Here is a 26,300-nt window from a genome sequence, read left to right as displayed (position 1 = left end):
ATCCAGTTTAACGCACTGTACACCTGCAACGTGTAATAATATACAGAACATTCTAAAACTTACCTTATTTTTATCCTTAGGCCAAGGATAAAAGCCAATTAGCTGTAATTTTTTATAACTTTATTAATTCATAAAGTTTTAAATATGTTAGTATTTTTACTAATTAGATTTTTTATGACTTTTAATTTTTTATTCATCAATATTTTTATATAAGTATCTTATTTGTCTTTTGTTGGCACCTAGGATATGTAGTTAGTGTTTTTGCTTAGATCTATTGTAAATATAAATTATAATATATTTTTATAATATATTTCTTAATCTAAATAAAGTTTGAAAGAATGAATGAATGAATGAATGAATGAATGAATGAATGAATGAATGAATGAATGAATAAATGAATGAATGAATGTTTCTCCTGTTTCTCCAACAGCAGTGAATTCATCAGGTATGGGGAAGGTTCATACTAGTGTCTCAAAGACTGAACTGTCAGTCATATATTGTGCAGGCTACTAAAAGGAACTGACTCATCTGTGTTGTTGCCAGACATTAAACATGCACACTGTAAACTGTGGAATGGCTTTGAAACACCTTTGTGACTCTCTTGAGACTTTTTAGAATGCATCTATCACAACTCAGTAACTGCTGTAAAGCTGCATCTAGTATATACAGTGTGTAATTAAAAGCCACCAAAGCCATTTGAAGATGATAAACTTTTTTATTTACACATTTTTTGTGACATCAAGGATGGCTGAATTCCATTTAACTGCTTCAGTTTCAGGGTCCTGGTATTGTGCATGTAGATTCAGGATGTAAAGACAAAAAAAGCCTCCATGTACTGCATTGAGCAAGGATTTTGACTTTTATTTCTAACAGAAGCATGTATTATTTATTTTTATTCGGTGTTCTTGGCTTTTTTTGGGACTATGTCACTGGATTAAACATTCACATTCAAGTTGTTTCCTACTTTGTCTCCACAACATGAGCTTTCAATGATAAACTTGGGTCAGTAAAGAGTTGTTGTTAGCTATTACTATTGATTTTTCTTTGCCCACCTCTAAACTTTGTACCCCCTCACTTGCATTCATTCCTGGTTGGAAAATCTCTGAAGATCTAACTGTCAACATTGTTCCACTAATAGAAGAACAATGTTTACTCTGTCCTCAAACATGCTTGCTACAGCCACTGTACAAGAACACCGCACGTTTGCTAGCATTAGTCACAGAAGCAAACACGCTCGCATACCCGGCTTTCGTCCACACAAACCGACCCTAAGAAAACACGCGTTGACTGTACACCACAGCATTTTGCAATACTTTGGTGAATGTTCATTTTGGTGTAAACACTTTTGCAGTTTCCAGTGTGTCTGTAAGGCTATAAAGACTAGGAGAGGAGAGACATTAGACTTTAATAACCACTTTAAAGACACATGGAGTCATGATCATGAGCTGACTGACATTCCTGCATCAGTAAGTGACATCATTCTAACTGTTCCCTATTTACACTTTGTCTGCTTCCTCGTGCGACAACGAATGACAAACGCTGACTCAGAATTATCTTGAAAACATAATGAATTACTCATTTCAATTTTATCTACTGAGAAATTGCAGTACGATTCTCCAGAATTGGAAGTCTTGAGCCAAAATTCTGGTGTTAATCTGTTAATCTGTGATTGCATCTGTTATCTTTGTTAGCAGAATGTCAGATCTGACATCAGTGAATAGTTCTGTTGTCTTCTGGTATTATCTACACTGGTGGTTGTTGCTGTTTATTGCCTATATGATGGGTGTAAAGTCTGTGCCATAAAGGTACCTTTCATGTGTCGAGCCTCAGTTGCTGAGCGTGTCCAGTGTACACAAGCCTTTTATTGGAGACTTGAACGAACATTTGTTTTGATAGATAGTAAAAATCGGTTAATTATACGTTGGATTACTAACATTGGTGGTTTCAAAAGGTGTCGATAGAGGTTCCAACTCTCTAAATTTCTCTGCTGGGTCTCTCTCAACTTTTTCTATCAGTAGAAGTAAAACTATCTTGTGCATGTGAGCTTCCTATCTGATTGGGTCGTTCAGATAAGATAACGGCAAAGTATTGGGCAATACAGAGTTAAAACTGATGTGTATCAAAAGGGATTACATTTTTTAGTGTACATAATCATAATTCCACATAATCTCTATCTTCTCTATTGTTCTTATTGCCACCTACTGTATCAGATACAATGTGGCAACAATCCAAAACTGCCAATTTTAAGAGAACAAATCCTTTGAAATTCAAACGTGTTCTTAATGTTTTGCCTGTTGTGGTAAAACTGAAGAATTCCAAACTGACACATCATCCCAAAAACTGAATCAATTTGTTCTTAAAAACTACAGCAGGCGATTTAATGCACGTGTATGTGTTTATTTATGTAGTCACACAAAATGCAATTTTGAAACATGGTTTTTATCTGTCTTGTTATCTGTCTTGTTATCTGTCTTGTTATCTATCATGTCACTGGCACGGCACTCCCTTCTTTTTGTCTTACTCCTTTAAAGCTGCTACAATTAATATTTGTATAACAATGGATCAGATGATGATCTCTAATGTGAAAGGGGTTGCTTGTAGAGATGAAACTACAGAGAATTATCACCAGAGTTCTCTGAGTATTTTAGCATCTTTCAGCTTGTTGTTTTGGGGGGGGGTTTGTCGCACACAACTTTTCTGTTTTGGTTCACTCTCATCGCTCTCATCGCTCTCATAGTGTTGTTTATTGGCTGCAACAAGCAACCTGCTCAGCACCTAAACAGCAGGCAGGCAAAGTTAGCAACTATAGTAGTTGAAGGACATAACGAACATTTAGCAGGTAAGAGTAAAAACAAGTGTGAATATTTGACTTACATTCATCAAAAGGACAGATATACATGACTCGTAATGTTGGTCCATGCTGGATGTGTAATAGGCGACTTTCTGAGGAAATGTCTTATCAACTTAAAAGCACAGTGTTGTGTCCCTAAGCCAAACAAATCTAACTGTTATTACCGGTTTAACTACGTTGGGTTGTCTACTATAAGAGCTCTATTACAGTGACTCATTACTCTAACAAAACTAGCACCACAAAGCAAAAAAGCACCAATAAAGTTTTTTAAAAAGGTGAAACATTCTCAAACATTCACATTTTCAATGCGGTTTTCATGAGGTTGCAGAAAGCTTTTCATAGAACTCAAACCTCACATTTACGAGTGTTAGGCCCCAGTCCCCCAAAAGTTTCACAATGACTCAATGAACAATGCACAGTCCAAATTAATCCAAGATATTCCCAATGAAAACAAATACATAATGCAACACTGCTGTGAATCATGGGGTGGCTATGGTTACTTTTTTGACTAATAAACTCATGTATAATTTTTATACCACATATATTGATTGTATTAATCGTCATTAGCAGATTTGTGGTCTTTCTTTCTTTCTTTTTTTAAACATCCAAGTTGGACTACAATCCCTAAATGCCACTTTACACTACACTCTACAGTTGCCAATCTCTTTCTCCCTTTGCAACATGATGAAGGTGTTGCACCCTTCTGTCCTTAGATTGAAACTGTAAACTTTCCTTTTTTTTCTCAAGAAAATAGGACAGTCATGACCATCTGATCAGAGACAATGTTGCAACACCAGGCAGATTACTACAAACTACTTTGCCCCCGCCTTCACATCCCCTCTATCTGTGTCTCACCACATCCTGTTCATACCAGCAGAACAGTTCAGGACAATCTGTATGCTGCAGTTGCAATTTTTTATTTTTTTTTTATATGTGGAATTTGCCGTTTTCTTTTGAAGTTGTCTTGGGAGAGAAAAAACTAACAAACAGGCAATGCTTTAATTATTTTCCTGTCATTGTTTCTTTCCAGTTTGAAGTTGTAACAAAGAGAGTTGGACTGGCTGACATTTGCAGGTAGACCTATGCTCATAGTGTACGTGGCATTGCATGAAAATCACTTGACATCATGCACTGACACAACATACCGTCCATAAACACAAATCTAGTCTATTCCAGACAACAGATTGCTGTAATAAAAAAAGACAGATAACAAATGTATGGGCTTCTCTTGTGTGGATGTTTACTTTTTGCGTATTGGAAATTCTAAAAATCTAAATCTAAAAATCTCTAAACGTTTCATACACTAATGCAACATTCACACATTCTTCTTCTTTTTTCTTCTTTTTTTTTATCATTGGAAGTAATTGCATACCAAGTGGAAAAAGAAGGCTGACCTTGGTGCCATCGACTGAAGATCACCGTTCAAGCATTTATCAGATACCAATTATTATGCTCTCATTTATTACAGAGCACGGTGTGAAAGAACAAATGCTGGCCCAAACCACATACATGACCTCAGCCACCCAGCCAGATTACGCTGGTTTATTATTGTTTATTACAAACTGTACTGGGTTACAATATTTGGAGTTCCTAATATTATGCCTGCCTCATGTATGTTAATAGAATGGGCAAAATATTGGGAACAGCATTCAATATCATGCACTTGCACCCTCTACAACCTCAATAATAAACATAAAGTAGAACTATCACCTTTATGCCAATATCAACTTATATTATATATAACTATATAAGCTTTATGAATTTAGAATTTATGGCAAAGCTGTTGTATTGCACTGCATTAGATTACACAGGTGTACTGTACCTAATGAAGTGGCATGTGAGGTGAATGTATGAGCTGCAGACTTCAGCTGGAGTTACTGGTACACTGAACATACAGCAATTATACCAAGAACACATTTATACTCACATATGCATCATCGGTCAATATTCGCATCTACCCCGACGATACCCAATTATATATCTCAACTGAGCCAACAAACCCTGACAACGTTCACTCCATGACCGCCTGGCTAGTCTCAATAAACCGGTGAATGAGCGACAATTGAGGATAAATACTTTTATGGGGAACTAAATCCAAAAGAAACTTTTTTAGTAATCTCAGGAGCACGGCTCATCACACCAAATCTAATGTATATAGTCTTGGTGTAATTTTATATTCGGACATGATTTACGCACCAAAACTATGGAACACCTTACCCATCATGTACATCAAATGGGGAACCTCTGTGGACATTTTTTTTAAAGAGCATAAACATAACTACCACAAAGCTTTTAGTTTATCTGTGTTTTATCATGTATTTTAGACTTATTTCACTTAGTTTCATCTTTTAAATCTATTTTAACTTTTTATCTTTTATTAGTTGTAATGTTTGTTTTGGGTTTGTTTTTTTTAACCTATGCTATTTATTTTAACTTGCTTTACTTGTTTTATTGCTGTAAATATAAAGCACTTTGAGCTGCATTTTATGCATGAAAGGTGCTATATAAATGAAGTTATTACTATTATTATTATTCATGCGTTTAGATTCTGTCTCTCTCTCTCACATACACACACACACACACAAACATGCACACACGCACACACATTTCCCATGAACCAGGTATGACTGCTTGAACAGTGGAGGCAGGCACTACTTCCACTTAATTCTGAGCAGACAATTCGGTAAGGTCATTCTCACATTTTCCCGTAATGTTTGCATTCCAACTCAGTGGACTGAAACCAGTGAACGACCCCACCACCACCACCACCACCACCACCAGCACAAACACACACACACACACACCTCACAGTCCTACAGTTTCTGCTCTTCATCAGTTTGAGTATCTCAGCTCTAAATTTGAAGAAAGTTTACTCTCTCTTTTGTCCACTTTGTTGGGGGAAAAACAAAAAGTTAGATTTAAGATGACTCATAAATGTTATCTTGCAATGTGTTTAACTGGCCATGCTTGGGGTCTGATTATCATAGTATCAGTGTGTCTTATCACATGCTGGATAAATAAATTTGGGACTTTTCATTCAACAACCTGCGTTTCCTTTAGACTATTTTTATTCTTGAGTGCTGCAGCCGACCTTTGCCAGGGTTTCCTCTCCTGAAAAGCTACTTGATTTCCACTTCATAACAATAACCTGTCCTGTCCTGTCCTGTCTGTCCCCGTCCACATCCTCCCTATCCTGCCCATTGGTACAATAACTTCCAAATGCTCTCCGGGGGCGGAAAGCTTCTACAGAAAGTTGCGGCTTGCAGATATCAGTAAAGAACAATGGTCAAGGATAAGGCAGGCGTTCAGCAGTTGTGCGAAACAGGGACTCCATCATAATTGCTGTTAATAATTACAGTCGTGATAAGTGGCAGAGGTGGCATTTATTGATGGCAAAACTGTCAGAGGTCCCAGTTGTACTCCAAGAGCTGGAGGAGGCAGAAGGGAGACTGGAAACCTTGGATTTAAGACAGATTAGGACACTGTCAGGTATGTGGTATAAGCTGCTGTATATTACACCAGGATATGAAAGTTTACTGGAAAACAAGTTTATTTTCTAAAGCTTTTTAGGGTGATTTTTTTGTACATCGGAGGATTTTTATAAGTAGCCTTAACTCAAAAGCTGTTGACGGCTCTAGATAAAGAAATAGAATTTTCGGGAATGATTCAGATCTTGAGGAAAAGAAAGTTAGAAAAGTCAGGGAGCTGAGACATTTCAGTGCTAAAATTCAAAACAAGCCTCTCTGGTGTGAATCTGGTTCTAGAGCTCATATAGAGCCTGACAAATCCCCCCCCCCCCTTTAGGGCAGTGCGTGGCGTGCAGCGGTGCTCTGCCTCTATTTGGGGGGGTCTGGACCTTTGTTGTTTGTCGTTAATGTTCTTTGATAAGTGATGTTCAAAGACAAGACAGGACCTTCTTCCTAACCTAATGTGATTAATGGACCTCAGAGACACATAGAGAGGAAGCAGCAGTCCTCCAGGCAGCAGAGGCGAGATGATGCGACCGGGAGCTAAGCAGTATGTGGTGGCCAGGCCGCTGTACTCGGAGGAGTCCTTCACCGAGGAGCATGAGAAGGTCTACAGGCACCATAAGACCATGCTGGACCACGTCAAGCAGTACTTCACGTAAGGAATGCTTTTGGTTTTTAGTTTCTTTTTTTGGCTTTTGACTTGTGATCAATGCATAATTAACCCTTAAAATCTGTCCCTTATGGATGGTGAGATGATGAACTTAAAGAGAAGTGAACAATTTTTTCAACTTAATGAAATAACATTTATTCATAGCAATTAATACAATTTTGAATAAAACCAAAGTCTGCAAGTTTAAATATAATAACCTACATTTTTTTACATTTTGGCAAAGTTTTTATAGTTGAGTTTGAGGTAAAATTATGTTGATCAAGAACAAGTTTTGTAGTTCGCTGCTGCTTAGCAAACCTCAAGATGAGAGCCAAAGGACTCAATTGTCCAGGAACACAAATGCAAAGACGTAAAAACTCCAGCAAACTGCAACATACGTTCTTTGATATAAAAATTAACCCTCTGACTCAATGCACAAGGTTCAGTCTTTTATACAACTTTTTTTTTTTAAATGTACCACACTATGTAAGTATTAATTCACTGCCTGTGAGTTGTCTATTAATGTTTACCATTTTAAATACATACACATAATTTATACATAATTTGTCTTAGTTGCAGAAAAGTGAAAAAGTGTCTCATTTTACCCTGTTCTCTATTGCTAAGTGATATAAACTGAGTGCTGAATGGTTTATTTGAACCCAGTTACTTCTTACATTCCTGCCTCCAAATCCAACAATATACAGCCTCGTATGTGTGTTTCCTAAGGATCACCTGTCTTTGTAAATCAGCTTTTTATACTTTTATAGTATTTTATTCTCATTTCCACTGTCAAGATCTTTTTCTAGTGAATATCATCCATCTACAACTTTGTTTTTTTGCTATTTAACATGTATGACTCATATTCCTATATTTGTTTCTCATTGTAGATGTGATGCCAAACGAGCCAAGAACGCAGCTCTGTCTCTCCTGCCGATCATCGGCTGGATGAAAATCTATCGATTCAAGGAGTGGCTGCTCAGTGACATTGTGTCGGGTGTCAGCACTGGACTTGTAGCTGTCCTGCAAGGTAAATAACGAATGAATGATTAACCTACTACTTTAAATCACACTCTAAACCGCATAAAATGCAAGTCTTTGACAACTTGGTCATTCTCTGCGCTGCACTGGCAACTCGTAGTAGAATTGTGGAGGATAACAGGTGAAATTCCTACATCTCTGGTTGGTGAAAACAAGCTGTTGGCAACTTCTGTGTGTCATATAGACCTGACTGCAGCCCTCCACAGACCAACAGTAGAGTTAGCGTAGACATGGAATGCAATTTCAGTGAAAGCAGTTATTCCAAATTGGTAGAAAATAAGACAAATGACCTGTTTTTACTAAAACTTCAGAGTCTTGATGCATTTGACACTAATTTGCCGTGTACAAATATTTTATCTGGCCTTGAAATGAAGATAAAACTTTCAGAGTTATCTGTAGCCTAATTCACAGGGCATGAGTCAGTAAAGGGAGTAAATTAAATAAATGAATCTCCAGTCACACGGTACTGCCAACATTCTTAACAGAGAAGATGTATCCTGTTTATGATTAAATATCCTCCATTATTCATTTGTGTTGATGTGTTGACTCGTATTGGAAAAAAAGGGTGCTATTAATATAAAATTGTTGCTTGGTTATTTTGTTTACAGCTGATGTAGTTTTGCTTTCACTTGTTTCCTCTTCTTAATGCCACTGTTTAATGACTAACAGTTAACAGTTGTGTCTAATCTGATAATATATGATAACCTCATAGTCAACCTGTTTCTTTGTCTAAACTGTTCAGTAATAATTCGGCTGTCTTTTGATCAATATTAAATGTTCCATTACATTACAGTTTGTTTTTTATAGTTCTCATTGGGAATTTAATTCAGGTTCATTTTATTTGACATTTATGGTGGCAGTGGTAATAGTTAATGTTCAGAATAGGTGTTTTATTTATATTTACAAAATGTGGTATTACTAAAGAAATAACAAATCATGAATTCTTTTGTTGTAAATGTGTGCGTGTGTGCGTATGTGTGTGTGTGTGTGTGTGTGTGTGTGTGTGTGTGTGTTTGTGTGTGTGTGTGTGTGTTCCAGGTCTGGCCTACTGTCTGTTGGCCTCTCTGCCACCCTGGTATGGACTCTTCTCAGCCTTCTTCCCTGTCGTCACCTACTTTTTTCTTGGCACCTCCAGACACATCTCAGTTGGTAAGACCAGTTTATGTAGGTGTGTTTGTGGTGAGATTATTCATTAGTAGTAAGTGTGTTGTCTTATTCAATGTCCCCATTTTCTCTCTCTCTGCAGGTCCGTTCCCAGTCTTGTGTCTGATGATTGGCTCGGTGGTGACCAGACTTGTCCCAGACGAGGGTCCGCCCGCCAACATCACAGGGTTTGAAGGCCTGACGAGAGACGAGCAAAGAGTGTTGGTGGCGTCCTCTGTGACCTTCCTCGCCGGGATCATGCAGGTTAAACGCACCCACCGCACTCCCTTCAACAGCTGTTTATCTTGTCAACAAAGCAATATAAACTGTAATTAATGAGGTGAAATGTCAGAGTGATACGGTGGGTTTAGACACTCGTGCAACAGTGAGACACAATATCTCAGTCCTGTGACATAACACAGCTGCCTTGCTGAGGTGTCCTTAAGGAACCCTCATTTGAAGTCCACCTTTTAATGAAAAAACTAATAAGATTAAAGGTGCAATAACAGTGAGCCTTTGCTAATATTTGAGGTACTTGATTCAATCTGCTTAAAGAAATAGTTCGATTTTTTGAGAAATACACTTTGGGAAAATCACTTTTTGCGAAGAGATAGATGAGAAGATCACGTACAGTACCAGTCAAAAGTTTGGACACACTTTATCAGTGATGTGAATGGTAAAGTGTGTCCAAACTTTTGACTGGTACTATATGTGCAGAAAATATGAAGCTAGAGCCAGGAGAAGATTAGTTTAATATAAAGAATGGGAGCAAGTTAGGGGCCAACCTAGCACTGGCTAAATGTAACAAAATACACCTAACACGTGACGTCTCAAAAAATAGTCCGACAAGTAACACAAACCGTTGTTTTAACGCTTAGGGTTTTGTACAGATAAAACAAACTATATCAAAAATGCTAATTAGTGAGCTTTACAGGTGCTAAAAGACCTTCAGACAGAGCTAAGCTAGTTTTTTTAGGCTAGCTGTTTCCCCATGCTCACTGGGTTTATGTTAAGCTAACCATCTCCTAATTTCAGCTTCATATTTAACAGGCGGATATGAATTTTATCTAACTCTTGACTAGAAAAGGAATGAATGATTCCCATTATGTTGAAAGAAAACAGAATTTTGGTAGCATTATATTCCCATCTAAACATACTTGCCGTTGCTGTTAAGGAGCATATGAATGTAATTTCTAGGAGACAGAGTTGCACAGTGACTAACTTGTGCTTCCCTTTGGTCTTTTGTTACCCTAAATGGGACACACACTGGCCATGTCACAGAGCATTGCAACAGTTTGATGTATTCGGTGCATTAGAAGCCAGGATGCACTGATTCAGAGAGTGATACAGATATGAGCAGAGTTTGTATGCCCTATCCCTGCACCTTTAGTGTATCTGGGTGTGAATCCCCTCTAGATTCAGATGTAATAGAAAAAACTTTATGTTCCTATACTTCCTCATCATCAACATGGCATCTCTGTTTTTTCCAGTTGGCGATGGGTCTCCTGCAGGTGGGCTTTGTCGTCATGTACCTGTCGGACACCCTGGTGTCCGGCTTCACCACAGCTGCTGCCATCCACATCCTGGTATCACAGCTGAAGTTCGTGCTGGGGTTGACTGTTCCGGGCATCAGTGGACCACTCGCTATCATATATGTAAGTGAAAAAATGTTAAAGCTTTCTGGCTGTTGATGATCATATTCAGAGAAGTGGATCATCTACCTCTTAGACAAAGGTTCAACGAGATTTTTCTTTTCTTTTACAGACCCTGGAGATCATCTTTAACAAGATAACCTCCACCAACGTCTGTGATGTGGTGATCTCCTTGGTGATCATGGTGGTGGTGTTCATCGTGAAGGAGCTAAATGACAGATTTAAATCCAAGCTGCCTGTGCCCATACCCATAGAAGTTATAATGGTGAGCAAGATTGTGCAACACGATCCTTATAAATGTTTCCATAGCCTGAGGCAGTGAAGGCTTGTTAGTCATATAAACAGTAGTGATGATAACACTATTTTGATTACAACTGTTTAGGTCTGTACTAGATTAGAGTATCATTCAATCATTAATCTAATTTATGGTATCATTTAAGGCACTTAAAAGAAAACATTCACATCAGTTCAAGGAACTCTAAATCATAAGTTAATAAATATCTCTCATCATGAAACTAAGTATATTGTTCAGCTGTCATTTAGTGACGTGTCATTTCCTCCTCAGACTGTCATTGCATGTGGAGTTTCTTATGCATTTGACTTCAAGACAAAGTATGGCATTGATGTGGTTGGCTATATTCCAAAGGGGTAAGATACTTTACAGAATAACGAAAGCAAAGAAATGTTTGATGTTATTTGGGTCTCAATATTTAAAGTGATATTTAAACTCTGAAGCTTAGTTCGCACTAGACAACCAGACTAATACCAGACAAATCCCAGTCTAATACCACATGTATTTTCACAATCCACTGATCTTATCTACCCACGCTAGCAGAGGCTCTGCACATCCCCATGTTTCTATTCTTGTCATTGATCTTCTATTGTGCTCTCCCTTTGAAAGTGACTGATTGTATAGAAAGCTAAAGACCCTTTAAGAACATTTCTAGTTGCGACAATCTTTTTTTAAAATTATAACAAAGGGTAAGATGAGTAAAAAAGTTTAACCCATATGGAATTATTGCTAAGACTGTGTCTTTCAGCTCATTGTTTCGCTTTTAAGGGCCTTTTAGTGTTTTGCTCCGGTGTCAATGCTTTCATCTGCTTTTTTTTCAGCAAGAAACATAAACCGCTTAATGCTACTTGCTCATCACAACAAGACTAGTGATTAGCTAGTGAACATTCTACATTTATCAGCTATTGATATGAATGCCAGATATGAATGAACGAACACTAATGGTGTTTGTTATCTGCTGGATGTGTTAATAGGCAATTGTTTGCTGATAAGTTTGACTTAAAAGATGGTGATATGTCAGTGTTGCTTGTTTTCGCTGCCACAGAGTAGCAAAAAAATCTTTTAATATAAGTTTAATTTGTGTTATCCTAAGCTTCCCAGATTTGTAAGACTTTCATTTGAAATACAAAATGAATGAATATCTTACAAAAATGATGCCTGAATGACAGCTGTATCATTTGCTGGTGTCGATAAGGCACCCTCACTATTTGTTAGAACACAGTAATTAATGGGTCATGTCACTCACGGTCAAAAAGTGCATTATGCTAGCATATCTGTAAGTCTACACCCATCAGTATTAATCAGTTGTGGAAAAAGTCATTAAAGAACAGAATAACTTAATCTGTGATGTATAAATATAGATAATATGAAAGCCATGTCACCCTGTTCCGTCCGTTATCAGCCATAACTACAATAAAAAAATGTCATCTGAGGTAGTTTCAGATTGAATTAGCAGTGTTACACATTAGAGAAATATTTCAATTAACGGACAATGCTCATTTTTAGGTACGAGTCTCCTGTGGCCCCGAACCTGCACATCTTCCAGGACACAGTAGTCGAAGCCTTTCCAATGGCCATAGTGGGTTTTGCTGTGGCTTTCTCTGTGGCAAAGGTCTATTCTGTGAAACACGATTACACAATAGATGGAAACCAGGTACAGGATAACACTGTGACATTTACAACATTAAGATAAAAGCCTGAGGGGGGTTTTTGATGATAAGGCGTGTCATGTCTCTGATGTGCCTCTAGGAGCTGATCGCTTTTGGAGTCAGTAACATCTTTGGAGCCTCCTTCAAGTCCTTTGCAGCCAGTACAGCTCTTTCCAGGAGTGCAGTACAGGAGAGTACAGGGGGCAAGACTCAGGTAAACTAAAATATTGAACCCTTCCCCAAAAAGTGTAATTCTGGTTGAATCTAAGAAAGATCCAGTTTGAGTTTGAGCCAAGTTTGGAGACCTGAACTTGCATTGGTTTCAAGGCAATCTTCCTCATCTCTGCAGTATAACATACTGTGCCTCATATGCCTTTTTCAGATAGCTGGTTTACTGTCAGCCATCATTGTGATGATAGTCACCTTGGCAATTGGATTCCTTCTGGAGCCCCTCCCGAAGGTAAACAGACTCAATCTCTAGATTCTGATGTACAGGGTTTTTTTCTTAACTGATCACAGCTGACCTTTGACCCATTGTTTTAACAGTCTGTGCTGGGAGCTGTGGTCATCGTCAACCTGAAGGGCATGCTGATGCAATTCAGAGACGTCCCCTACCTGTGGAGGAGGGACAAACCAGACTGTGTAAGCCTGGATTTTATTTAAAAAAAATGTTTAAAAGCCAGGAATCTCTGAATACTTGAAAGACAATAATTGTCATTGTTTTTTAACTCTTGTGTTTTTTACCTTCATCCATGCACAGGTGGTGTGGTTAAGTACCTGTTTTGCTTCCATCTTACTGGGACTGGATCTCGGACTGGCTGCAGGTCTTGGTGTGGAACTACTCAGTGTCGTCCTCAGGACTCAATTGTGAGTATCTTACTAGTGACTCACCAAGCAAAATATGATAATTACATTTCTTTATGTCATAGCTTGTAATTTGTAAATTTTGTAAATCTCACCAGCCATTATAAATTGAGAGTATGAATGGTTTGTTGAATGTGTAAGTCCTTAATGTTCCAATTTTTAGCTGTACTAGCTATGGGGTTCTAGGGCTGACAATGTTAGTCTATCAGGTGGCCCACTACTTTGGTCCAGACTGAAAAATCTTAACAACTTTTGGGTCGATTACCATGACATTTTTTAAAATAAGATGGTAAATATGATCAGCATTGTATCTGCTAAACATCAGCATGTCAGCATCGTCAATGTGAATATGTTGCATTTACCTCAAAGCACCACAGTGCCTAAACACAGCCTCCCAGAGCTCCAACAATGGTTGATAAAGTTTTTATTTCTTTTTTCTCAGCCCTCGCTGCAGTGTGCTAGCCAACATCAAGGGAACTGATATCTACAAAGACAGAAAGGATTTCATCAGTGTAAGTGGGCTTGAATGTGCAGGTGTCTTTTTGAAACTTATGTTGCAACATTAACTGTATTTTTGACCAATGATTCCAACACTGGGATTAAGTGGAGCTCTGAGCTCCTCAAAGGTTTTCCAATTCCATCAATACTGAAATAGGTTTTTAGATGTGCAGATAAAGCAAAGCTATCTTTTTAGTGCTCTTATGTGAACCAAAGAGGTGATAAGACTCATTCCAGTGCTCTTCTTTCTGTTTTATGTTGCATCCTACTTAGACTTTTTATTACTTTTCTGTGATTTTGGCATTTGACTATAATGAGTTTATGATTCTCTACCAGATATACGAGCCAGAAGGGGTGAAAATCTTCAGGATTCCATCACCAATCTTCTTTGCCAACATTGAGTTCTTCAGGAGCAAGCTGGTGGAAGCTGTAAGTATCACGGTGCACTGCGCATTGTCATATCCTTTTAGAAAAATAGTCATTCATATACAAACCCCTCAACTAAGCTAATTTAGTTTTCAACACAGCATCTGATTCATTGGAAAATGCCATAAAATGTGCCGTAAACATAATAAAATCATCTTTAAACTATCATTCCATAACAGGCCGATTGCTATCTAATCTTTGACTTGATTCCATCTGTCGCACAGCTTGGATTTAACCCACTGAGAGTGTTGAGAAAGAGAAATAAAGCACTGAGGATGATCCGCAAACTTCTGAAGAAAGGTGATCTACAATGGACATCAGTAAGTAATGACTTTGACCCGGTGCAGTGATAACAACAACACACTTTGTTTTTGTACTCTAGAAACACTTTGACAAAGCCATAAAAGTGTAAGTTGCTCAATTTTTATGCTGGCATTATCTCTTCCTTTTTTGATATGATGAACTCTATTCAAGTCAGCAGTGTAGAACGGCATGTCTACTACATGATCAATAATAAATACATAATTAAAAATAAATAAATAAACATTACTATCATTATTATGCCATTGGCCCAGTTTCAAATGACTTTTTGTAATAAACATCTGGATTTTGATGGCATTTGCTCAGTAGATGGTACAAGGTACTTCACTTATCTCAAGTAATTATTTAAGGATGATAAACCATGCCTGTGACCCTTTTATATTTACTTTTTTAATATATACACACAGTTGTTGTAATCTTACCATTTTTACTTTTAAGGTAGAACTACAGGGTGTATCGGAAGTGACCAATATTTCAATTAAAGAAAGGCAGACCTACCAGTAGGGGTCAGTTTAGTTCTCAAAAGACGGAACAAAGCAAATTTGCTTATTTTTATTACTGATCATGTTTCATCAGTTTTATTAACTCCTTAGCACCCCACCCTCTGTAGTGGATTGTTAAAATGCCAACCATGCCAATATCACAATCAATCACGATAAGATTCATTTTTGAGAATCGTTAAATCTCCCAAATTTCTTGCAGTCTTTTAATAAATTAGCTGAACAAAGAGACAATAAGTGAGAAAATGAATGAACAATATTTTGCCATTACAGAAAGGCTTAATGAATACCTCGTGTAGACCCATCACCGAATCAGAGGATGAGAGCAACATGGAGGAGCTGGACCTGCCGACAGACTTCAGGGACCTGCCCACCCGGATTGACTGGAACGCCGAGCTTCCGGCCAACATCGCCGTTCCCAGAGTGGACGTTCACACGGTGATCCTGGACTTCGCCGCTGTCTCCTTCCTGGACATCTCTGCTCTGAAAGGACTGAAAACAGTGAGTCGGTCATTCACAGCAGCGACTGTAGTGGTTCATTTGCCGAGGCTACTGTTCTTCAGCCATCTCTGTTTTTTGTTGCAGGCACTGAAAGAGTTGATTCGGGTTGAAGTTGAGGTCTACATTGTGGCATGTGATCGTAAGTATGAAACATCAAACTGCTGGGTTTACCTATAAATTATTCGACCATCACTGTTGTGGTGTATTTTCCAGATTTAAACATTTTATTGCCAAATGCATAATTTTAATGCCATTACCTGTTCATATCACTCACATCAGACAAAAAGTCGCTTGTGGGCTTTTGGTAATCTATTACTGCCCACAAATACACATTTTTAAACATGCACCTTATGCATAAATACTTGATTCATCAATAGACTGATTGAATGTTTATTTCGAGCATGTAAAAAACAAAAAGGCAAAAAAAAACCAAATTTTTATGAAAAGTATAATACACAGTGAAATCAGTAAACCCACTCTTATAAAACACCAACATAGCCAAAAAGGAGTAGGAAAAAATAAAAAAAGTTATTTAATCCTACCCCTTTTCCACTATTCATTAATTGATATTTCTCTTTAACTTCCTTTTTTCATACATTTAGTTTGTATTGTATACTTAGTCTAGAATATATATTAATATTTGTGATTGTGAGTTGTAAAGAACTTTAAATAAACAAGATATAAGTATATAGATGTACATCTTAAAGCAAAATGCTTATCATCATGACACAATGAGCAACTGATGCTGTTGACAACTGGTTGTACGATATAACCTACCATCTACTTCTTGCCTGCAGCTTATATCCTGGAGAAACTGCATAACTGTAGCTTCTTTGATGACGAAGTTAAGCCATCCATGTTCTTCCTGACACTGCACGACGCAATGTTGCACACCCTCGAGAACCATCCAGAGTCCACAGAAAAGAAATGCAACTTTGAAAAGGTAAAGAAGAAAAAGGTTTTTTTATTTAGTGAAAAATAACCTGCCATATATGTGTGTGTAAATATATATATATATATATATTAGTGCTGTAAACCTGTACAGCATGCTTAACTATTCATGTTGATCTGCAGGTTATAACAACAGTCACAGTTCACCACCCTGGAGGCAGTCTCAGGAGCAGAGATAGAAATGTAGGTATTCATTTATGCAGTTTTCATCTTTTTTTACTTAAGCAATATCCTTCCTTGATCATTATCATGATTAATGTGCTTTTTGGAAAAAACATTGTTTAATTTTACATATTGGTTTATCTTATTGGGACAAAGTCCATTGTTCAACTGACATTATATATTAAATGCACTAATGTCTATCTTTATTCACAACCTGAAATGTTCATTATTGAAAAGGTTTATAGTCTATATAGTGTGTATATCTTGTTTAGGTATCAAAGTAATATCATAGAAGATTATCACAATAAGGTCAAAAATCACCCTTAAATGAAGTTGCTATAGTTGCTATAGTATCTATGTAGTGCCCCTTTAGTAGATTTAAAGGTTATCTAAAGCAATTAAAAGTGAATTTATAGCACTTTTATTACAGTTAGAACAAAAAATACATTCCTATGATATAAATACAATGCTAGAGTAACCTAATGGTTCCATAATTCTTTATTTTATTTTATTTTATTTTGTAAAAGCAGCATTTTTATAACTCCACCTTCTCCCAAAATGAAACCTACTGAAACAAAAACTCCTCTTTCCCCCACAGGCACCAGATCCAGAAACCAAGTTCTAACTTCAGAATGAGAAGATGATTATTTCTAGTTAAAGAAAAATGAAGGCAAAAAGAGTGAATATTTTACTGATCATGCTGTCACTGATATAATGAACAACGAGATACTGTTTTTGACTTTGTAAATCGGACCATCTGAAGTTTACATACAGTATTCACTGTAATGTAAGAAATCTAATTTCATGGTATTTTTTTTATATTGTACATAGTGAATTTGTAGAAAATTTTAGGTGTAATACATTTGACATGTTGTATAGTTACTGTATATTTTCACAACAATGACAATAAATGAACTTTTTTTGGCACGCTGTTCTCAGAATAATGTTGGATGTTTGGAACAAAAGCAATGAAATGAATGAGAATGAATGTGCAGTGGCTGGAATATTGAAATAAATGTTTTACAAAACTGAATAATTACATTCAATGTTTGAATTTCTTTGGTACCTTGGAAAAACTAGTGCTAGATACATTTGTTAATTGATACATACATATGTGGTTCTTGAGAAAAGCAACCGGCTCATTCCAACAAGGCACGTTTTGAACAGGCACTGCAATAGTCTTGTCTAATATAACATTATAACACAACTGCAAAGATGAGGTTGATAGATTTTCCCTCCTTTAATTCTCACCCTAAGTCTCACAGGTGCATTCACTGCTTCTATTTTATCATATCCTTTTATAGTAATCATAAAAATGGAGTCACGGAAAAAATGCCTTATCTTCCTTGTTAAATTGTGCTTTCTTCTGCATATGATACTGTTACTGTGTGAAAAGTGATGTTCAGTGAATGTATTTGAAGTTGAGTGAACGTTGCATCATTAAATTTGCAGTCTCAGACCACAGTTGGCAGCAATGTATCTAACCGAGATACCACTAAGCTTAAGGCCCTAAATAGTACACTACTTCTGTTGATCCCAGATAACCCAGTACAACTAAAATGATTAATCAGTTGACTGAGAAACTTCAACTTATAATCAATAAGCAACATTTTTGATGTATTAATTCTGTTAGTAATTTTTTAAGCAAAAGCACCAAATGTGCTCTAGTTCCAGCATTTCATATATTAATGATTTGGAGTTTTCTTGGTGGAGTTATCGACCACTGGTCAGACAAAACTGGCAATTTAAATATACTATTTTGGACTCGATGTGATGGAGATTTTATAGACCTAATAATTAAACTATTAATTTCGAAAGGTATCAGTATCAATAGTGGCGATAGTCATTAGTTGCAGCCCTGCTTTCAAAGAGACGAGATGTGCAAACTTCCCTCATGTCTCAACAACATGACAGAAAGTTACATTGATATAAGACAATGGATCATAAATCTACCTGCTTGTGTTAATGATTGGTTAGAGTGAAGACAAAATAGAAGCTGTGATGAGATTGATCTCAGATCACAGATTAGACACGCACAGATTCATGTACCGGTCTGGTCAAACAAAGGCAAAGGCTCTTTAAAGGATCTATTCTCCAGAACCTTTCACATTATACTGATTCCTGGAGGTGTGAGGATGGTGACTTTGAGGAAGCAGTATGTGGTGGACAGACCTGTGTACTCTGAGGATAGCTTTGCAGAAGATCATGAGAAAATCTACAGGCTGCACAAAACCTCCCTGGACCATGTTAAACAGTACTTGACGTAAGTTCTTTTAAAAATCCTCCAGTTGTAAACTTTACAGACAGACATCGCTGTACAGAAGCTTTATCTGTGTTTCATACAGCTGTGACTCAAAGCGTGCCAAGAATGCGGTACTCTCTTTTCTCCCCATCATTGGCTGGATGAGGACCTACAGGGTCAAAGAGTGGCTGCTGGGTGATGTGCTGTCCGGAGTCAGCACTGGACTGGTGGCCATCATGCAAGGTGAGGAGCAGGACAGGAAGAGCTTGATTCTGTGTCTCCAAATTCCCCAAATTATAAATGCATTCCAGGCAACTAACACCATTCACTATTAATATAAAATGATGTCTTCCTTCCACCATATGACTGTTCCTGCACTGTACGATCTTCACATCTTTATTGCTTTATCTCTTACTGGAAAAATCAATGTTGCCATTGAATGTAATTCGTTGCATATTAACTTCATTAACAGGTGACTGGACTGTGTGTAAGGAACGCTATGTCACAACAAGGGCTTGGTATCATATCGCAATACTTTTTCAGTATCAAGTGGAATGTGCCAATGTGTCCACAGAGTATTTACACTTCCTGTATCCTCTGTATGATCTGGAATCTGCAAAATACTTGTAAATACTTGACCATAATTTCCAAAAAATATGTGTTAAACCTGTGGTAATAAGTTGGAATGAAGTTGGTAAAAAAGGTCTAACACAGAATTGAGTGATAATTTATACCGTATACCAAAATTGGCCAGGTTTTGGAGGACATAAGGTGGGATAAGAGAGCATTAAAGACAATGCAGTTTACAATGCTTTCCGAAGAAAAAGGGGGTTTATGGTACGATAAGAGTATTCCATTTTCAACTGATACCAGGTTCTAGTAAAACCATCATGGTTTTATTGATATTTGGGCCAATACTGGTTCATCAGCTGTTAATACATGATGTATATGATGCTGCATTTCTCCCCCAGAATTAACTTTTTCTAATAACTTAGCAGCCATCATCTAAAGCTTGTTTTGTCCTTATATGCAGCCTTATTAGAAATGTACCTAAATTTAGACGTTATTTTTTTCTATTAATACCCATTAAATCTTCATCCTGAAAGCATGACAGGACATTTTTTTCAGTAGTGTTATTTTTTGCTGTGGTCTCACTCAGGACTTGCCTTCTCTCTGCTGGCCTCGCTGCCTCCGAGCTACGGCCTCTTCACGGCTTTCTTCCCCATGCTCACCTACTTCTTCCTCGGAACGTCAAGACACATATCTGTAGGTACGTCATGCAAAAAGAGAGTCCCTGTCAAATCTTTACTTTGTTTTTTCTGCATAATAAGTAAAGCGACTTAGTCATTTGACTTCCTAAAACAAAGTAATGTTAACAAGTAATTCTTCCATCATTCTTCCATTCTTCCATTATATATACATAGTATATCTGCCAGAGTGTTCAGATTTAAATTGATATAAATTCAAGTTACAACTCTCAATTAACATCTGAGGACCCCCCCCCCCCCCCCAATAAAATGAATCATGCTATGGGACAAAAGTCTTAATTTCTTCTTTTTACCATTCAATATGTGCCCAACTGTCCCCAAGTAAAACAAGCCTTCTGTCATGGAGCATAAACACAACACTTGAAGAGTCTAGTGTGAAAAAGTTATTGATGATGATCAAGAGGAGATAGGATGGGGTGTAATTTGGTTAAACAGCGTCTTCTCACCCCTCCACACCCACCTTCCTGCAGGCTCCTTCCCAGTCCTGAGCCTGATGGTGGGAGCTGTGGTGACCCGCCTGGTGCCAGATGAAGGACCACCGGCCAACATCACAGAATTTGAGGGTCTGACCCACGACCAGCAGAGGGTTCTGGTGGCCTCCTCTGTCACCTTCCTCATGGGGATTTTCCAGGTAGATTTGACTCCCTATGATCGGGAAGAGCATTTTAAACGTTCCTTGCTTTACCGAGCTAATCTCTTCACTTTCCTCTCCCGTGCAGCTTGCCATGGGTGTCCTGCAGGTGGGCTTTATAGTTGTGTACCTGTCTGACACTCTGGTGTCTGGCTTCACCACAGCAGCTGCCATCCACATCCTGGTGTCCCAGCTCAAGTTTGTGCTGGGGTTGACTGTTCCAGGCATCAGTGGTCCACTTTCTATTATATATGTAAGTCCAGGTAGATACAACCAACTATACCAACTTTTAATATTGTATCATGTTCACAATGTTTGAGTGAAGTGTCTGCTCTTTCTACGCAGACACTGGAGAAGATCTTTGTCCAAATCACCTCCACCAACATCTGCGACCTGGTGATGTCGATAGTGATCATGCTGGTGGTGTTCATAGCGAAGGAGCTGAGTGACAAATACAAAGCCAAGCTGCCAGTGCCCATCCCTATAGAAGTTATTGTGGTGAGTAATGACTTTTCATTACCTCAGTTCTTCCGAGTATAACATATCCAGCAGCTGTCAATGGTCAAAGTCGTTTTCAATGTTGCTCAAATACTTTAAGGTGTCTTTTCTGTTCTTAGACTATCATAGCTTGCGGGGTGTCTTACGGCTTCAACTTTGAGAAGATATATGACGTTGATGTCATTGGCAAAATGGTTAGTGGGTAAGTTTCAAGCTCTCTACATCAATAAATGACACACTAAAAACAAGTTGGGTTTGTCAGGTATTCAGATCCTTGTGTTGCCTTCAGGTATGAGACTCCCATTGCGCCCAGTGTGGAGGTTTTCCAGGAAAGTGTTGTGGAGGCCTTTCCTGTAGCCATAGTGGGGTTTGCCGTTGCCTACTCCGTGGCCAAAGTCTACTCTATCAAACATGATTACACCATTGATGGCAACCAGGTGAGTTCCATGTAACAACACTGTCTGGCTCTGATAGCAGAAATAGAGTTAATTGGTTACTGATACTAAGTGAATATGAGAGTAAGACAGGGGCTATGAAGATATAAAGTTAGACTGAATATTGCTTTTATCTCAAGGTTGGGTGTGAGCTTTTTTGCGGCATAGGTCAAAAACAAGTAGCATTTAAACAAAGATAAACTCTTTATTGTTAAGTTCACTTTTCATTATTCCGTCTTTTTCATGTAGGAGCTCATTGCATTTGGGGTTAGCAACATATTTGGCGCAAGCTTCAAGTCGTTCGCGGCCAGCACAGCGCTCTCCAGGACGGCCGTGCAGGAGAGCTCAGGAGGGAAAACACAGGTTCGAAAAACCGACCTCGCCAATTACAATATGGATCTACATCCTTAATCTCTTACAGGGAACAATACACTACAGATATACTGTATATTGTCTCATTTTACAATCCCGTTTATATTACACTCATTGCTTTCAGTGGCATCTTAAAATGAAACATTAACCTTTTTTTTTTACAAATGCAGATTGCAGGGTTGATATCAGCCTTGATGGCGATGATTGTAACCGTGGCACTCGGGTTCCTGCTGGAGCCGCTTCCTAGGGTGAGAGTGTGTTGTCTGATGATGTGTTCAACAGGAAGTGGCACATTTCCAATCAAAAGTTTGGACACACCTTCCATTTCCCTTGAATGAGAGAGTGTGTCCAAACCATTGACTGGTACTGTATGTATATATATGAAATTTGGTGTCATGATGATTCATATTCTGTATGGGTGATAGCAACAGATACATTGTATGTCAATAAGTCTAATGGTATATTTTTTTCTTACACTTTTTGTTTTGATTGCAGTCTGTGCTGGGTGCCTTGGTCATCGTCAACCTGAAGGGCATGTTGATGCAGTTTACAGAAATCCTGTACCTGTGGAGGAGGGACAAAACAGAATGTGTAAATGTCCTATAGTCTACTGCCAAAACTACTATGTATTCAAAAAATGTCTTCGGTTACGTATTTGGCCTGGTCTGTATTGTCTTACAGTGTTTGTTTGTCTGCAGGTGGTGTGGGTGGGAACGTGTCTGGGTTCCATCCTGCTGGGACTGGATCTTGGTCTGGCGGTGGGTTTAGGGGTGGAGCTGCTCACAGTTGTCTTCAGGACTCAATTGTAAGTATGCCAGCCAACATCGATAGAGCTAATGCGGCGGTTTTCAGTCATGTTGACGTGTCATAGTAGTAGGAAAAGCAAAAGTGTAAATATTGAAATGAACGATGGCCGAATTCCAATATAGCTGCTTCAGTTTCAAAGTCCCACTGTCACACTGTCACGGTTCACTGAGCCAATTTCATATAACAGAGATTTAGAAGGTTATTAATGACAGTTGTGCTTTCTGACTCCTGTTTAAATAGGCTAAAAAGACCTCTACACTTATATGGTCTCTAGAAAGTCACTTGTCTTTTTCTTGGTTTTTGGGGAGTTTTGTGTTCCAATAAAGACTCAAGCTAAAAACTGAATCATAGCACATGATGAGTTAACCAGTGACCTCTTCAAATATAGTCTAATTGTACACCATGAAATCATAAAAATTGGATTTATTGTTCTTTAAGTTGACTCTTTTGTCCCAATGTCGTTGTATAGGTGACTGTACAATGACAATAAAATCTTATCTTATCTTATCTTGAAAGTGTGAATGAACAAGTAAAAGTGTGCTGTTTTGCTCACAGGCCCTTTGGACATATAAAGGTGTGAAGTGACTATAATCAATATTTTACAGAAATAGGTGTCCCTTTGTAGTGATGTAGAGAACTATCAGCGACTCTGCAGCTCCATTCAACTTTGCAGAGTTTTATAGCAAGTTTCTGGTTATAACAATGGTAAAGCTCCCATGGAGTGAACAATCTAACCAAAATGACCGCATATAGTTTATCCAGTGATAAAGTCAAAATGTGATCAAGCAACGTGGATTAAATGTGCATCTTAAAAATGAAAAATCATGAAGGATGATAACTTTATATCAGCTTACAGCAAAAACTAGCTGTAACTGGCTCAGGATGTCTAGAAGCTGACCTGTTCTGTTTGTGTCTTTTTAGCCCCCGCTGTTCTATCCTGGCTAACATCCAAGGGACCGACCTCTATAAAGATCGTAAAGATTACCTCCATGTAAGTATTGTTAAGTTGCATAATCTACTGTTGTAACCATTTTTTTCAAAGTTTCTTTTATGTCCATCTGGATTGGTGCTTTTCATCTTTTGGTATACTAACTCACAAAAAAGTGTCACAACGGTCCGGTCCACTGAATCCTGTTTGTTTTAATGCGATTGCTTCCATTTCAGATATTTGAACCAAAGGGAGTAAAAATCTTCAGAATACCCTCGCCTATTTTCTTCGCAAATATTGAGTTCTTCAGGGACAAGCTTCTAGAAGCTGTATGTATACGACACATCTCTCTCTTCTGCCTCAGTTAGCCTTTCTCTTGGAATAAATCAGACGTTAGCTAACATCATCTCAACGCATTGTCGTTCCAGGTTGGATTTAACCCTCTGAGGGTTTTGAGGAAGAGGAACAAGGCTGTCAGGAAAATCAAGAAACTGTTAAAGGAACAGGGTGGTGACATTACAGAGGTAAGACTACTACAAATTACAACAAGCTGAAGAAGAAGAAGGAGCTTTTCTAAAAGTCTTCTTTCACTACATATTTCATACAGAAAGGCATGATGGATTTATTCAGCCGAACAACCGATGGATCTTACATGAACAAAGAGGAGTTGGCCCAGCCCACTGACCTCAAGGACCTTCCTTTCAGGATGAACTGGAATGCTGAGCTTCCCGCAAACGTCAGTGTTCCCAGAGTGGATCTTCACAGCTTGATCCTGGACTTCTCTGCTGTCTCCTTCCTGGACATCTCTGCTATGAAGGGGCTTAAAATGGTAAAAAAGACTTTCAGACTTAAACTAAGGTCCCACATCAGTAATGGGTAAACATTACACAAGGTTTTAGTTCTGGGACATCCACACAGTTTTCTCCCGAAATAGGACTACGTGGTCAATGGTGTTTCTTACCTTGATGCCATGTTAGAAGTTTGGAATCAACCTTCTTCTTTTATTATCCTTTCCTAACAAATAAGCCCTGAGTTAGTTTCTGAAAGCTGGACATTTTAAAACAATGAATAAGAAACTCCAGATGAGACATCTTTGTTCTGTATTATTAGTTCTATAACGTCCATATAATTAAAACCTACTGTTTACTGCCGCTTACCTCCACAGACACTCAAAGAGTTTGTCCGTGTTGATGTGGACGTTTACATCGTGTCATGTGACGGTGAGTTTCATCAGCTTTTCTTCAAAGCACCAGATCCAAGAATGAGTAATGACCACACGAGGTGAAACGTGACCTCCGCGTGCCTGGTTGCTGCTCTGCTCATGCAGGTCGTCAAGCACGTATATACAGTAAATACAGTCCTTTAACCATTCACACTGGTTCACAGCCTACATCCTGGAGAAGCTACACAGCTGTATGTTCTTTGACGATGAGATCCTGACATCCATGTTCTTCCCGACCCTTCATGACGCTATGCTGCATGTGCTGGAAAAACACAAGGGCCACAAAAGTGAAGGCTATGTGGTAAGGAAAAGTTAAGAGTACTTGTAGGTTATACATCATTATGACTTGTCAGGGTTGGTATGACGGAATATGAAAGAAAGAAATTACATCAGGATCAGGATTCTGTCAATTGAGGATGTCATGAAAGCAGAATCCGAAGTGGGTCACTGCATATCTGAACTGGGTTTACAGGCAATCAATTATTGTTAATCTATAAAGGTTATCTTAAGCAGTATTGATGCTTTACTCTTTTTACTTCACTGCTAACACTTTTTTTCTTTTTTAAGTTGGAAAATACCAAAGTGTAGAGGAACTGTCTACAAGAACCATTATTCACCTACAGACCATTTCACCGTAAAGCCACTTCAAGAGCTTTACTGCTAAAAATACATTGGTTTTGAGATGCTGGTTTTTTTTTTATAACTCTGTTCATTTCATGTGATTTCAATGTAGATGAACCAGTCTTTGTTGTCATGACACTTGTGTTACACTACTGTACCCGTTTCTTTTTTAAAATAAACGCACCATATTTTAAGCTGAAATTAAGTGTGACAGCATTTTGTGTAGCAAAAGGTGTTACATCTGCAGGACAATACTAGACTTCGATAAAAAAAAAAGTAAATGTCTGTCCATGGCTGACAGGGTAAGGTT

General features: G+C 38.1%; 2 protein-coding genes across 4 annotated transcripts; both read left to right on the top strand.

Annotated features, from left to right (window-relative positions):
- Positions 1-1,212: 1,212 nt before the first annotated feature.
- On the top strand, positions 1,213-17,894 carry LOC134004394 (chloride anion exchanger-like). 3 transcript variants are annotated; one of them, XM_062443644.1, is made up of 22 exons: positions 1,213-1,466; positions 3,882-3,925; positions 4,213-6,976; positions 7,858-7,997; positions 9,047-9,157; positions 9,255-9,415; positions 10,642-10,806; positions 10,916-11,068; positions 11,369-11,451; positions 12,602-12,749; positions 12,845-12,958; positions 13,127-13,204; positions 13,291-13,386; positions 13,505-13,611; positions 14,051-14,120; positions 14,443-14,535; positions 14,757-14,852; positions 15,627-15,854; positions 15,939-15,993; positions 16,652-16,797; positions 16,929-16,988; positions 17,566-17,894. In XM_062443644.1, the coding sequence occupies exons 3-22, from the start codon at positions 6,846-6,848 to the stop codon at positions 17,590-17,592; spliced, it is 2,262 nt and encodes a 753-aa protein (XP_062299628.1). In that variant the 5' UTR covers positions 1,213-1,466; positions 3,882-3,925; positions 4,213-6,845; the 3' UTR covers positions 17,593-17,894. The 3 variants fall into 3 exon arrangements, with proteins under 3 accessions (XP_062299628.1, XP_062299629.1, XP_062299627.1); XM_062443645.1 differs by lacking the exon at positions 3,882-3,925 and having other exon boundaries at positions 6,800-6,976; XM_062443643.1 differs by having other exon boundaries at positions 1,213-6,976.
- A 1,208-nt stretch (positions 17,895-19,102) lies between these two features.
- Positions 19,103-25,991, top strand: LOC134004503 (chloride anion exchanger-like). The gene is made up of 19 exons (XM_062443805.1): positions 19,103-19,230; positions 19,313-19,452; positions 20,369-20,479; positions 20,948-21,108; positions 21,197-21,361; positions 21,454-21,606; positions 21,726-21,808; positions 21,896-22,043; positions 22,290-22,403; positions 22,583-22,660; positions 22,908-23,003; positions 23,111-23,217; positions 24,141-24,210; positions 24,384-24,476; positions 24,576-24,671; positions 24,755-24,976; positions 25,313-25,367; positions 25,534-25,670; positions 25,937-25,991. Exons 1-19 carry the CDS (start codon positions 19,103-19,105, stop codon positions 25,955-25,957), a joined length of 2,178 nt encoding a protein of 725 aa, XP_062299789.1. The 3' UTR covers positions 25,958-25,991.
- The last annotated feature ends 309 nt before the right edge of the window (positions 25,992-26,300 follow it).

Source organism: Scomber scombrus, chromosome 22 (genome assembly GCF_963691925.1).
Source record: "Scomber scombrus chromosome 22, fScoSco1.1, whole genome shotgun sequence".
Lineage (NCBI taxonomy): Eukaryota > Metazoa > Chordata > Actinopteri > Scombriformes > Scombridae > Scomber > Scomber scombrus.
This window is presented reverse-complemented; position numbering and strand designations above follow the sequence as displayed.